This window comes from Oncorhynchus kisutch, linkage group LG9 (assembly GCF_002021735.2).
Source record: "Oncorhynchus kisutch isolate 150728-3 linkage group LG9, Okis_V2, whole genome shotgun sequence".
Taxonomy (NCBI): domain Eukaryota; kingdom Metazoa; phylum Chordata; class Actinopteri; order Salmoniformes; family Salmonidae; genus Oncorhynchus; species Oncorhynchus kisutch.
The window spans coordinates 26,909,480-26,923,540 of record NC_034182.2 but is presented as its reverse complement, the minus strand read 5'-3'; the positions used below and the strand labels follow the sequence as shown (position 1 = coordinate 26,923,540).

At 42.0% G+C, this 14,061-nt stretch overlaps 1 protein-coding gene and 1 pseudogene across 2 annotated transcripts; both read left to right on the top strand.

Moving 5' to 3' along the window:
• The first annotated feature begins 406 nt into the window (after positions 1-406).
• On the top strand, positions 407-1,786 carry LOC109879308 (uncharacterized; annotated as a pseudogene).
• A 5,893-nt stretch (positions 1,787-7,679) lies between these two features.
• On the top strand, positions 7,680-14,047 carry LOC109879348 (TRAF-interacting protein with FHA domain-containing protein A). Of its 2 annotated transcripts, XM_031832257.1 has the most exons (3): positions 7,689-7,941; positions 9,022-9,094; positions 13,004-14,047. In XM_031832257.1, exon 3 carries the CDS (start codon positions 13,063-13,065, stop codon positions 13,657-13,659), a length of 597 nt encoding a protein of 198 aa, XP_031688117.1. In that variant the 5' UTR covers positions 7,689-7,941; positions 9,022-9,094; positions 13,004-13,062; the 3' UTR covers positions 13,660-14,047. The 2 variants fall into 2 exon arrangements, with proteins under 2 accessions (XP_020327109.1, XP_031688117.1); XM_020471520.2 differs by lacking the exon at positions 9,022-9,094 and having other exon boundaries at positions 7,680-7,941.
• The last annotated feature ends 14 nt before the right edge of the window (positions 14,048-14,061 follow it).

Below are 14,061 nucleotides of genomic sequence, written 5' to 3'. Positions count from 1 at the left end.
GTGCCCCTGGCTATCTGTAAATGTAAAAAAGAAAAAGGCTGCTGTCTGGTTTGCTTAGTATAAGGAATTTGAAATGATTTTTTTCACTTTTGATACTTGACTATAGTTTAGCATTTACATTTATTTTTGATACATAAGTATATTTCAAACCAAATACTTTTACTCAAGTAGTATTTTACTGGGTGACTTTTACTTGAGGCATTTTCTATTAAGGTATCGTTACTTTTACTCAAGTATGACAACCGGGTTCTTTTTCCACCACTGTTTGAGTGTGTAAATTGGAGCTTTCCAATAATAATCATGCCGTATTACCATAAAAATTCAAGATCTAAAATGAGGGCAAGCATATTTGCATATGTTCCATAGGGTGTGCTTATCTCTCGATAGCTTTTTGAAGACATGTAGCATGAGGACAGAAAAAGGTCAGAGGGGAGGGTACGGCTGTCCTGTTCTGTCTGTTTACTGATGTCACAGCAGCCAATCAGGCCTGTGGACCCACACTCCAGTAGTGTATAAAAAGACACCCATAACCTCTTGACTCTCACTCCCATCTGTAACACAGGACGACTAGTCTACGCATGAGAAGATGCCGTCATCGGAGGTGGAATTATACAATGACCCAACTACGTTTATTTTCTTTGCTGACATTTAGTACAGGTAGGTTTAAGGAATCCATATGTATGAAAACTAACTGCATTAGAAAATGCTGACAGAATAGAGGGATGAGAAGAGACTAAAAAACATGTGAAGATATTCAAGTCATGTAAATCTTTGTCTTTATCCTTAATAAAGGGTGGTCTACTACCACCAGACTGTCTAATGTCCTAAATACATTCATCTCTGGATACACAGTTGGTTTGAGATGTTTCATCTCAGAAACCGAAGGAAGTTACTTCAACTGGTTCAAGATGACAGTGGGACAAGCTTCAGTCTGCATGCTATCACTTTACATTCACTCCAACATTCTATGCGGAGTTTAACAACAGCACCTGGTTTGTAGCAAGGAAAGTGGAGCTAGTTTTGTGCTGACTATTGAAGACGCCAGACCATCAGATAAGGGGATGTGTTACTGTGCCACACGAGATTGATGCCATGATCTTCGGAAAGGGTGTGTTTCTTTTGCATTAGGGTAAGTAACAAATATATGTATTATCATGTGCCTATCAGGCTCTTTTAAGCAGTTATATTAAAACTAAAACAATTATGAGAACCTTGGTTTTACTGTGTTATTAAGGGTGCAGATTCCAGGAACCAGCATCTTACTCAGCAGCCTGTGTCTTAGTCAGTCCAGCCAGGAGACTCTGTGATTCTGAACTGTATAATACACATTGAGACCTGTGCAGGAGAACACAGTGTCTATTGGTTCAGACATGGCACAGGAGAATCCCATCCAGAATAATTTACCCACACGAAAATAGGAGTGATCAATGTGTCTACAACCTCCCAAAGAGGAACCTCAGCTTCTCTGATGCTGGGACTTACTACTGTGCTGTGGCTTTGTGGGGAGATACGGTTTGGTATTTTGCTTTGAACCTCTAAATTTAGATTTTATTCTGTAATAATTCATCTCTGATCTGTAACAATTCAAGACAAATCAAACTCTAAAATAAATTTGCTGATGCAACTCTGAATTGTAAAAGGGTCGAAGACGAAGCTTACAAAATTTGACATGTATACCTGTGTTTCTAAGAAAGAATATCAACAACTTCCTTTAAACCCCAAACTCCTAGCTTTAATTGTGTCCAACATCTTGAGTTTGAACGCCATTGCTGTCCTTGCAGGGTAAAACTCTTTTACTAGTGATTTGTGTTTCTACTTAAATGGCTCCTGCCATTTTGTGTGGTCATTCACATGTGACCAGGGGCGTCATGCACCCAAAACCAAAAAATCTGAGGGTGCACAAAGTACGTGAGAATGTCTGAGTGGTGGTCCGTAGGGGGGCTAGGCCCCGTCCGTACATAAATTTTTTCAAACACATTAAAACGTTTTTCCTGCAATCTAGAGCCATAATCATTGTGCTTAATTCTATATATAAAAATAATAATAATAATAAAAAACGGTCTATTTTAAATTTTTCTGCATGTCTAAGCATACTTCTCTGCATCTCTGTTAAAATCTGGGTAAAATATTGAAAGGAATGTGAGTCTTATTCAGTACATTTAGTTATTGCTTGCTTTTCTAAAGTCTACCAACCTTGTCAGCAGGCATGCCAGCTAAGATCGTAAGACAAGCTAGCTACTCAGGCTACAGAACTAGAGACGGGGGCTACAGAACTAGAGACGGGGGCTACTGAACTAGAGACGGGAGCTACGGAACTAGAGACGGGGGTTACGGAACTAGAGACGGGGTCTCTGGAACTAGAGAAGGGGGTTATAGAACTAGAGACGGGGGCTCTAGAACTAGAGACGGGGGCTACAGAACTAGAGACGGGGGCTACAGAACTAGAGACGGGGGCTACAGAACTAGAGACGGGGGCTACAGAACTAGAGACGGGGGTTATAGAACTAGAGACGGGGGTTATAGAACTAGAGACGGCGGCTATAGAACTAGAGACAGGGGTTATAGAACTAGAGACGGGGGTTATAGAACTAGAGACGGGGGTTATAGAACTAGAGACGGGGCTACAGAACTAGAGACGGGGGTTATAGAACTAGAGACGGGGGTTATAAATGGCTTCTTGGTAGCTAGTTATGAGGTTCGGTGATTGGGAATCTGGGCTAGCCAGGACCGAGTTTGGGAAACCCTGCTCTTCGGCGATGTCTTGACTTCCCTGATCTGTGTGTACACCACCTATCCAGCAGAGGGCAGTAAACTTCCACAAAGGGAACAGACTACAGGCAAAGGAAGGATCTCATCATTCACGTTTATTTTTTAAAAACATTTTAGTAATTTAACATACTCTTATCCAGAGCGACTTACAGTAGTGAGTGCATTACATGTTCATACTTTTTCATTACCAGTCATATGATGATGGCCATATGTTGGTTTATAGAAAAGGATAGATTATCTGTAGTTTGGACTGGCTAGCCTTCCAACATTATGTACAGTACCGTTGTTTGGAAAGGACACTATCAAACCGGAGTGAAGAAACAAGATTATGGTTTTAATTATTTTATTATGAGTGCATGACATATCAGGGAAAAAAGTTTATTAGGACTATATACTTTTAAATCCAAGTATTCAAGTAGTACAGCTGGAAAAACCACTACAACTATTTACAGTATAGGCTGCAGTATACAGTTGAAGTCGGAAGTTTACATACACCTTAGCCAAATACATTTAATCTCAGTTTTAAACCATTTTAATCCTAGTACAAATTCCCTGTTTTAGGTCAGTTAGGATCACCAGTTATTTTAAGAATGTGAAATGTCCGAATAATAGTAGAGAGTGATTTATTTCAGCTTATGTCTTTCATCACATTCCCAGTGGGTCAGAAGTTTACACACACTCAATTAGTATTTGGTAGCATTTCCTTTAAATTGTTTAACTTGGGTCAAATGTTTCAGGTAGCCTTCCACAAGCTTCCCACGATAAGTTGGGTGAATTTTGGCCCATTCCTCCTGACAGAGCTGGTGTAACTGAGTCAGGAATGTAGCCCTCCTTGCTCGCATACGCTTTTTCAGTTCTGCCCACAAATTTTCTGTAGGTTGAGGTCAGGGCTTTGTGATGGCCACTCCAATACCTTGACTTTGTTGTCCTTAAGACATTTTGCCACAACTTTGGAAGTGTGCTTGGGGTCATTGTCCATTTGGAAGACCCATTTGCGACCAAACTTTAACTGATGTCTTGAGATGTTTCTTCAATATATCCACATAACTTCCCTCCCTCATGATGCCATCTATATGTGAAGTGTACCAGTCCGTCCTGCAGCAAAGCACCCCCACAACATGATGCTGCCACCCCCATGCTTCACGGTTGGGATGGTGTTCTTCGGCTTGCAAGCCTCCCCCTTTTTCTCCAAACATAACAATGGCCATTATGGCCAAACAGTTCTCTTGTTGTTTCATCAGACCAGAGGACATTTCTCCAAAAAGTACGATTTTTGTCCCCATGTGCAGTTGCAAACCGTAGTCTGGCTTATTTATGGCGGTTTTGGAGCAGTGGCTTCTTCCTTGCTGAGCGGCCTAAAAGAGCGAATAAATAAGGCCATCTTAACCATCTTAATCAGTAGGCCTCACTAGCCATTACTTCTTTCATGACCAGAGTATATATATATATATATATTTTTTTTTTTTACTTCATTGCTCACCTTTATTCATGCATCCAAAGTTGATCTACATTTACGCAATCCACTTAACTCTATAAACCTCTATGTTCCAGGAAATATGACAATTTATTGACTATCATCTTTTCCAACAGCTTACACAAGTTAGAGGTCTGTGCTATTGGTCTATAACTAATCAGCACATGAAGGGTTCTTACCAGGCTTTACAAAAGTTGACATTACTGCACGTTTCAAACCAGAAGGTATAACTCCCTCGCTCCAAATTGTATTAAATAGTCCCAGGAAAACATGTATGACCTCATCGGGTAGATGCTTAAACATTACATGGCACAACTGATCATGACCTGGGGCTGGAAATCCACAGCCTATCAAGGCTGAATGCATGTCATGTATGGTAAAAACAGCATCCAAAGAAAATTCAGCAGTATCCCTGTTCTTATACACATTAACATGAGCATTTAAAATCGCACACCTGCATTGCTTATATACTTCATCCAAAGTAACTCCACTATGTACCCTAGAAAATGTCTTCCCCTACAAATCAGCGTTTTCTTTATTAGTTACGTCCATTTTCTGACCCACAACCAAAATGGAATTTGAGATGCTTGCTTCTTCCAGTCATCTTCTTCAACATAGACCATACATCCCCCAGCTCAGTAATCCTGCCTATTGTAGAGCAGATCTCTCTCCATACATTTCTTGACAGACTTAATGACCCTATGTACTAAAGCTCTCTTCCTTTGGAAATCTACTAGATTCTCAGGAGTCATATTCCTACGCAACACTCTGTAAGCCCTATTTGTTTCTCAAATAGCCACAGTGCCCTCTTCAGTCCACCTAGGAGCCACCTTCCTTTTCTCACCCACTTCACTCACTGGCGCATATACATTTGCAGCACTCAAAATCAGAGAGGTCACAGAGGCAGCACATACATCAACTGTCCAACAGACTTTAAGCAATGATCACCAAACTTTTCCCAGTCTGCTTTTTGAAAGCACCATCTTCTGACTGTTACCCCATCGGGAATAGTAACATCAAAGTTCATGGTGCATGAAATCGGGAAATGATCACTTCCAACAGTAGAATCATTTTATCAGGTTTCAGGTAAGACCCAAGTGCAGACTGTGTTGAAGTAGCAATGTTTATTGCAAAAACAGGCGCAGACAAACGACAGATCAAGGCAGGCTGGGATCGATAATCCAGAGTAGTGGGGCCCGAGGTACAGGGCGGCAGGCAGGCCCAGGGTCAGATCAGGCAGAGGTCTGTAATCCAGAGTAGGGGCAAAGGCACAGGACAGCAGGCAGGCTCAGTCCGGAAAGGCAAGGGTCAAAACCAGGAGGGCGAGAAAAAGAGAGACTGGTGAAAAGCAAGAGCTGAGACAAAACGCTGGTTGACTTGAACAAACAAGACGAACTGGCAACAGACAAACAGAGAACCCAGGTATAAGTACCCAGGGGATAATGGGGAAGATGGGCCACACCTGGAGGGGGATAGAGACAAGCACAAGGACAGGTGAAACAGATCAGGGCGTGACACATACATTATATTCTATTCATACATAAATGCAATAGAGTTAGAAGCCATTGTGAGGTCCAGGCAGGATGTAACCCCTCTAACAACATCAACTCTTGTACCACATCCATCGTTAAGACATACTAATGCTCATATCTTCCACAAGAGTACCATTAGCATCTGTATGTGTGCTTTCCAATAAACTACTATGTGCATTAAAGTCGGCGAACCACATCTCTCTAGTGCCCAATTTTCCTGATATTTCATGAAACATCACTACAGATAGTTGACGACAAGGGTTGTAAAAATTGTGTCACTTAATATTACTACCTGCAATGTAGATTTCCACAATCACACATTTATATTCAGATGGCACAGTTAAATGATGATATACAAGACCTTCTCTTATGAACTTAACACATCCACCACCCTGTCCAGTTGATCTATCAGGTCTGATTGAGCAATAACCAGAAATAATCAAATCAAGATGTAAAAGCCATGTTTCTAGAACACATTTCACTTCAGGTTGGATCTCTAAATCAATTACATATTTGTTAAACTCCTGACCGTTAGAAATAAGGCTTCTAGCATTACACTGATGGATAACAAAAACAATAACACTAATTATAATCATACTGAGACATTCCATCATTAGGATTATTAGGAGTCAACATATCAACAATCATGGCGACAGTAACATCTGTTACCCCTAAAAACTCTGTAGCTGCTTCCACAATCTTCAACTTGGCAGTTCTTCTTTCCACAAACGCGGGCAGGTTGATAACCTTTCCAATGAAGGCTAAAAAAGTCAATCTGATTAACTATTAAGGTGTCCTTTGAAACAACACATATTTGTGAGCGCAAGATTTCTGAACAGGTATCCTATCCGTGTCTGGACCAACATAAGTAACATTTCTTACAGTAGGTCCACTAATTCCAGCAGTAGCCCTATTATCTCCATCATTCTGCGTAATAGTTAAACCAATCTGCCTTGATGCCTCTGCATAAGAGACATTATGAGTGATTGTATATCTTTGGGCATCTCTAGCCTCTTTCTGGCATCCACCAACTGCTGTACTGTGTGCCCCCCCTCCCCATTTACAACATTTAACCTTGACATTGTTTCCTTATTCAACATAATCATGTTCCCCTACACACTTGGCACATATGTTCTTTCCTTTGCACAGAGCCGCTACATGTCCCATTCTTTGACATTTTAAACACATTAATTGAGGTGGGGCAAACTCTTTGTAACAGTGAAAGCCAGGAAGCCCATCTGTTCTGTCTTTGGTTCAACCTTCTCGAACATGAATAACACTGACAGGCTTTCACTTCTCTGCCTCTCTTTCTTACTGAACAGCCTTTTGGCTTCAACCACTATGACCCCTCTACATTTTATTTTATATAATCTATGGTGGAACCCCAGAAACGACCATCCTCAGGCTTGCCAAAGCTCTAGGGACATGACCTGTGATTTTCTTCCCATTGAGAGTTTTCAGAATCTTCCCTTGCTGATATATAAAGGCCATATATTACTTTTCCATATGGGGTTACTGAAAGTCGTAAGGAAGTTGCATGGAGCCTGTAAAATTGAAATCATAAACAGACATTCCCTAAAGAGATAGAGCTATTGGGGAATTCTGGAATTTCCCAAGGCAAGCAGCAATTCACTGTATACGGTGGTGCGATGTAATATGGTCAATACTAGAAGGCATACGGCTTTTGTCAAATGAACGTCAAAATGTTGACCTTTTTTGCATTTTAGCTAACACTAACCATTTTCCTAACCTTAACCTAATTATTCTAACCTACTACGTTAACTCTCATAAACTGTTGCATAAATTCTCATAGCCTTCAAATTCTCCTAACCTGTTACAAAAAGTCAAATCTGACAAAAACTGTATCCCATCTAGTCATAACCATGAATGGTGGAGCGCGTGCTTGCTGACTCAACGGTTATCCCCTTCCTGTTGTTTTGCTCTCGGCAGTACTATCACAGTACAGTATGGTTTAGAAACTCTGTTGTACTATCATAGATAGAACATATCTTTGTTACTATCCTCCGACACCCATTATAGTTCGCACAAAGGTTGGTGTACCCTTTCAAGTAAGCAAGTCAACAGTCGGAGACGCATACTTACTGTATGTAGCCTGATCTTTGCAGACGCTGCGTGTACAATTGCTACAACTACCTAATTTTACAGGTAATATATAGCCTAGCAAGTTTGGTAGTGAACATTCAGAATGGTTTTGTTGTTTGATTGAATGTCATGCCATTTCAATATCAGTAAAATCTTCGACAAGTCTAGTCATGTTATTAGAGCTATAGAAAAACATGTGTGCAAGAATGTTGCAGATCGAACATGTTCTTCACTTCTGACAATATAGTAGACTGGCTGTTGTGAAAAACTGTTTCCTAAACTAGTATGGGTTGTTCCACCAATTACGTGTATTTTGAGTAGTGTAACTTCTCTCTCTCTCTCTCTCTCTCTCTCTCTCTCTCTCTCTCTCTCTCTCTCTCTCTCTATATATATATATATATATATATATATATATATATATATATATATATATATATATATTATAGTCATTCTAACAACATGACAATACAATTCGTTGAAATAAAACGTTATTTCACATATGTATATATGTATATACATACATATATATGTGAAATATATATGTGAAATAGCATATGTGAAATAACGTTTTATACATATATATATATATATATATATATTTCAACGAATTGTATTGTCATGTTGTTAGAATGACTATAATATGGTAGACTGAACTTCTGCTAAAATGAACGGACCAATTTGCCCGATTTCGGACAACTATTTTTGGGAGAAATAATGCACACGACGGACCTGATATCGCCCATAATTCGACAACCAAGTGCCTATTAAATCAACCATAAATCCCCACGAGGGAACTTTTTGTGACAGTAACAATTATTATTCGAGAAATGACCGTGGACTCGCCTTTATGAGCAAATATTGATTTAATAACCATCATATCGACGTAAACTTGGGAGTCACGCGATGATATGTTGTGTGGTCCTCCCATTACTATTCGGAAAACCATGCAGTTTATTGAACTACCGATTAAATAAATTAGGATGAATTGCACAGAGTGGTGAATGTGCACGGTCATGAGCTTGTTGCTCCTTTCCATTTCCAAAAATATCGAGGGTCTTACTCTGGTGACATGATGATCAATGCTTGACTGCTGTATGACAAATACTAATATTCTCTCTCATCCAAAATAATCTCATCATGTAGACTAGACAACCCGCACAGCCAACCTGCACTGTATCTGCGAGCTGTTGGCTAGAGAGTACATGCCAAGACCAGAGTAAGCACATTTCATTTAACATAACAGTTTTTGTGACAAAACTATCGATGGAGTTGAAAATGTGATGGAACCACATTGAACTTTAGATTATTATTCGGTACATGAAAATTAGCTAAAAAGTATATTTTGTGTGTGCTAATTGTAACCGGAGAGGGACGTAAGCAACATTGTTACACTGTCATCAAGCAGTGATTTTTATCTGCAGAACGTCTTTTTGGTGGAAGCACACCACTAGTGGGAAAATTCACAAACAATATTGTCTTTATGCCGCCAATTGGATGGAAACCTAGCCAATGATGGTGAAAACATGGATAAATGTTGGGGTTAAGTGGGTTCCAAAAGGGTTCTTCGGCTGTCCCCATAAAATAACCCTTTTTGGTTCCTGGAAGAAGCCTTTTTGGTTCCAGGTATAACTATTTTGGGTTCCATGTAGAACTCTGTGTAAAGGGGTCTACCTGGAACTCAAATGGGTTCTACCTGGAACCAAATGGGTTTTACCTGGAACCAAAAAGGGGTCTACAAAAGGGGTCTACAAAGGGTTCTCCTGTGGGGACAGCCAAATAACCCTTTTTAGGATCTATATAGCACCTTTTTTTCTAACACCCCACCAGTCCTACAATCTAAGCTAGATGCCCTCAATCTCACACAAATCATCAAGGAACCCACCAGGTACAACCCTAACTCTGTAAACAAGGGCACCCTCATAGACGTCATCCTGACCAACTGGCCCTCCAAATACACCTCCGCTGTCTTCAACCAGGATCTCAGCGATCACTGCCTCATTGCCTGTATCCGCTACGGAGCCGCAGTCAAACGACCACCCCTCATCACTGTCAAACGCTCCCTAAAACACTTCTGTGAGCAGGCCTTTCTAATCGACCTGGCCCGGGTATCCTGGAAGGACATTGACCTCATCCCATCAGTTGAGGATGCCTGGTCATTCTTTAAAAGTAACTTCCTCACCATTTTAGATAAGCATGCTCCGTTCAAAAAATGCAGAACTAAGAACAGATACAGCCCTTGGTTCACCCCAGACCTGACTGCCCTCGACCAGCACAAAAACATCCTGTGGCGGACTGCAATAGCATCGAATAGTCCCCGTGATATGCAACTGTTCAGGGAAGTCCGGAACCAATACACGCAGTCAGTCAGGAAAGCTAAGGCCAGCTTCTTCAGGCAGAAGTTTGCATCCTGTAGCTCCAACTCCAAAAAGTTCTGGGACACTGTGAAGTCCATGGAGAACAAGAGCACCTCCTCCCAGCTGCCCACTGCACTGAGGCTAGGTAACACGGTCACCACTGATAAATCCATGATTATCGAAAACTTCAATAAGCATTTCTCAACGGCTGGCCATGCCTTCCGCCTGGCTACTTCAACCTCGGCCAACAGCTCCGCCCCCCCCCGCAGCTCCTCGCCCAAGCCTCTCCAGGTTCTCCTTTACCCAAATCCAGATAGCAGATGTTCTGAAAGAGCTGCAAAACCTGGACCCGTACAAATCAGCTGGGCTTGACAATCTGGACCCTCTATTTCTGAAACTATCTGCCACCATTGTCGCAACCCCTATTACCAGCCTGTTCAACCTCTCTTTCATCTCGTCTGAGATCCCCAAGGATTGGAAAGCTGCCGCAGTCATCCCCCTCTTCAAAGGGGGAGACACCCTGGACCCAAACTGTTACAGACCTATATCCATCCTGCCCTGCCTATCTAAGGTCTTCGAAAGCCAAGTCAACAAACAGGTCACTGACCATCTCGAATCCCACCGTACCTTCTCCGCTGTGCAATCTGGTTTCCGAGCCGGTCATGGGTGCACCTCAGCCACACTCAAGGTACTAAACGACATCATAACCGCCATCGATAAAAGACAGTACTGTGCAGCCGTCTTCATCGACCTCGCCATGGCTTTCGACTCTGTCAATCACCATATTCTTATCGGCAGACTCAGTAGCCTCGGTTTTTCGGATGACTGCCTTGCCTGGTTCACCAATTACTTTGCAGACAGAGTTCAGTGTGTCAAATCGGAGGGCATGCTGTCCGGTCCTCTGGCAGTCTCTATGGGGGTGCCACAGGGTTCAATTCTCGGGCCGACTCTTTTCTCTGTGTATATCAATGATGTTGCTCTTGCTGCGGGCGATTCCCTGATCCACCTCTACGCAGACGACACCATTCTATATACTTTCGGCCCGTCTTTGGACACTGTGCTATCTAACCTCCAAACAAGCTTCAATGCCATACAACACTCCTTCCGTGGCCTCCAACTGCTCTTAAACGCTAGTAAAACCAAATGCATGCTTTTCAACCGGTCGCTGCCTGCACCTGCATGCCCGACTAGCATCACCACCCTGGATGGTTCCGACCTAGAATATGTGGACGTCTATAAGTACCTAGGTGTCTGGCTAGACTGCAAACTCTCCTTCCAGACTCATATCAAACATCTCCAATCGAAAATCAAATCAAGAGTCGGCTTTCTATTCCGCAACAAAGCCTCCTTCACTCAAGCCGCCAAGCTTACCCTAGTAAAACTGACTATCCTACCGATCCTCGACTTCGGCGATGTCATCTACAAAATGGCTTCCAACACTCTACTCAGCAAACTGGATGCAGTCTATCACAGTGCCATCCGTTTTGTCACTAAAGCACCTTATACTACCCACCACTGCGACTTGTATGCTCTAGTCGGCTGGCCCTCGCTACATATTCGTCGCCAGACCCACTGGCTCCAGGTCATCTACAAGTCTATGCTAGGTAAAGCTCCGCCTTATCTCAGCTCACTGGTCACGATGGCAACACCCATCCGTAGCACGCGCTCCAGCAGGTGTATCTCACTGATCATCCCTAAAGCCAACACCTCATTTGGCCGCCTTTCGTTCCAGTACTCTGCTGCCTGTGACTGGAACGAATTGCAAAAATCGCTGAAGTTGGAGACTTTTATCTCCCTCACCAACTTCAAACATCAGCTATCTGAGCAGCTAACCGATCGCTGCAGCTGTACATAGTCTATTGGTAAATAGCCCACCCTTTTCACCTACCTCATCCCCGTACTGTTTTTATTTATTTACTTTTCTGCACACCAATATCTCTACCTGTACATGACCATCTGATCTTTTATCACTCCAGTGTTAATCTGCAAAATTGTAATTATTTGCCTACCTCCTCATGCCTTTTGCACACATTGTATATAGACCCCCCCTTCGTTTTCTACTGTGTTATTGACTTGTTAATTGTTTACTCCATGTGTAACTCTTTGTTGTATGCTCACACTGCTATGCTTTATCTTGGCCAGGTCGCAGTTGCAAATGAGAACTTGTTCTCAACTAGCCTACCTGGTTAAATAAAGGTGAAATAAAAAAAATAAAAAAATAGTGTAGAGGATGCAGTGGAACATGTCAAAATGCTGAATATTGACACTTTAGCAAGTCTTTATTCATACATTTGTTTTTGATGTATTGCGTTTTCCATGTGGTCTATAGTAAAGAGCACTTCATTTAATATAACAGGCTTTTAAAATTCAACATTGGTGCACAATTTCTACTTAAAATATCTGAGGCAAAAGGCACTCATTTCATGGAACGACCCATATAAAATAGGCTACATTCATAGCACAGTGAAATTACTTTCATCAAGTGAAAGTTTTAGAGGAAATGCTGAATGAGGCTGGGTGTGTGGAATGATGCAATTCTGACAAGTATTCCTTAAAATGAGAACAAAAAGTGTTAACAAAACAAGAGATTTCCTACTGCTTTATGGAAATACCCTGACATTTCTCCCTATGGAATTGTGCAATAGAATGAAATGTTTTTAATTTCAGTACCCTCTGTCTGAGCTGTTATTCTATTTCTAGTAATAAGACTTGTTTAGTGCCAGAATAACAAAAAATAGTCAATTTAATAATTATCTCTGTTTTTCTTTCAGACCAATTGAAACTGAAAGTCAGCATCCTCTCAATTGCAAAAGCTATCATAACACACATCATGGAGCTGCCTCACACCATGGAAACAGAGGAGCTGATGACCTACCTCCAGATCCAGCTCTACCACCCCCAGCAGGCCTCTAAGGCTCTTTACCGCCTGCTGCCCCTGGACGCCAGGCACAAGCACCCAGCCGAGGACCCCCTGAGGCTGGGCCGGGACGCCCACGGATGCACCTTTGCCCTGGCTGACCCACGGGTCTCCCGCAAGCAGCTGGCCTTGCAGGCCTACCTCACCGCCAACAGCCCTGACATGCTGTTCTCTGTGCAGAACCTGAGCCAGAAGGGACACGTGACGGTCAACGGGTCAGAGTTGGGGTACCTGGAGAGGGCAGAGCTGCCGAATAAGGCCCTGGTCCGGTTCGGGGAGTATGAGCTGCTGATACGTCGTGAGAATGGAGAGGCAAAGGGGAGCTTCGAGGTGGAGTTTGGGGTGCTGGCAGTGCCTCCTTCCAGAGAGGTGGGCGTGCCAAGTATTGTTCCCGTCATGGATACAGGCTCAGACCATTCAAACAATGGCATCCCACCACTCATGAGCCATGGGCCGATAGAGATGGATGAGACAATCATGTACCAATCATGCAGTATGTTTCTCTCATAGACAATGATTTTCTCTTTACCTAGTAGCAGTTGTCTTTAAACAATATTGATGTTAAACATTGTATATTCTCTCGTGGACAGGAAGTGACAAACCTTAACAATAATTTTACTTCTGGGTAACCGAGATTAAACATTCTGTAAACTTAATCATACTGTTGACTGAATGTAGGGCCAAGCCATTGGGACCTCAAGTGTAGTTTTTCTTATCACTCTGCAAGTGTTACTAAGACTGTTACGTTATTATATCAAATGTGAAACTAAAGCTTCTGAATATTGACCTTTTTCATGTAGTTCAAGTATCAGTGTTAAATGAAAGATGGGGAAGGATCATATGGTTTTGTAACTGTTTTGTAAATGTTGACTATAATAATAAAACTGTTTTTATTTGATTATTGTGTTACAC

Excerpts from the sequence above, each read along its gene's own strand:
- LOC109879348 (XM_020471520.2), top strand. The coding sequence starts at position 13,063 with ATGGAGCTGCCTCACACCATGGAAACAGAGGAGCTGATGACCTACCTC.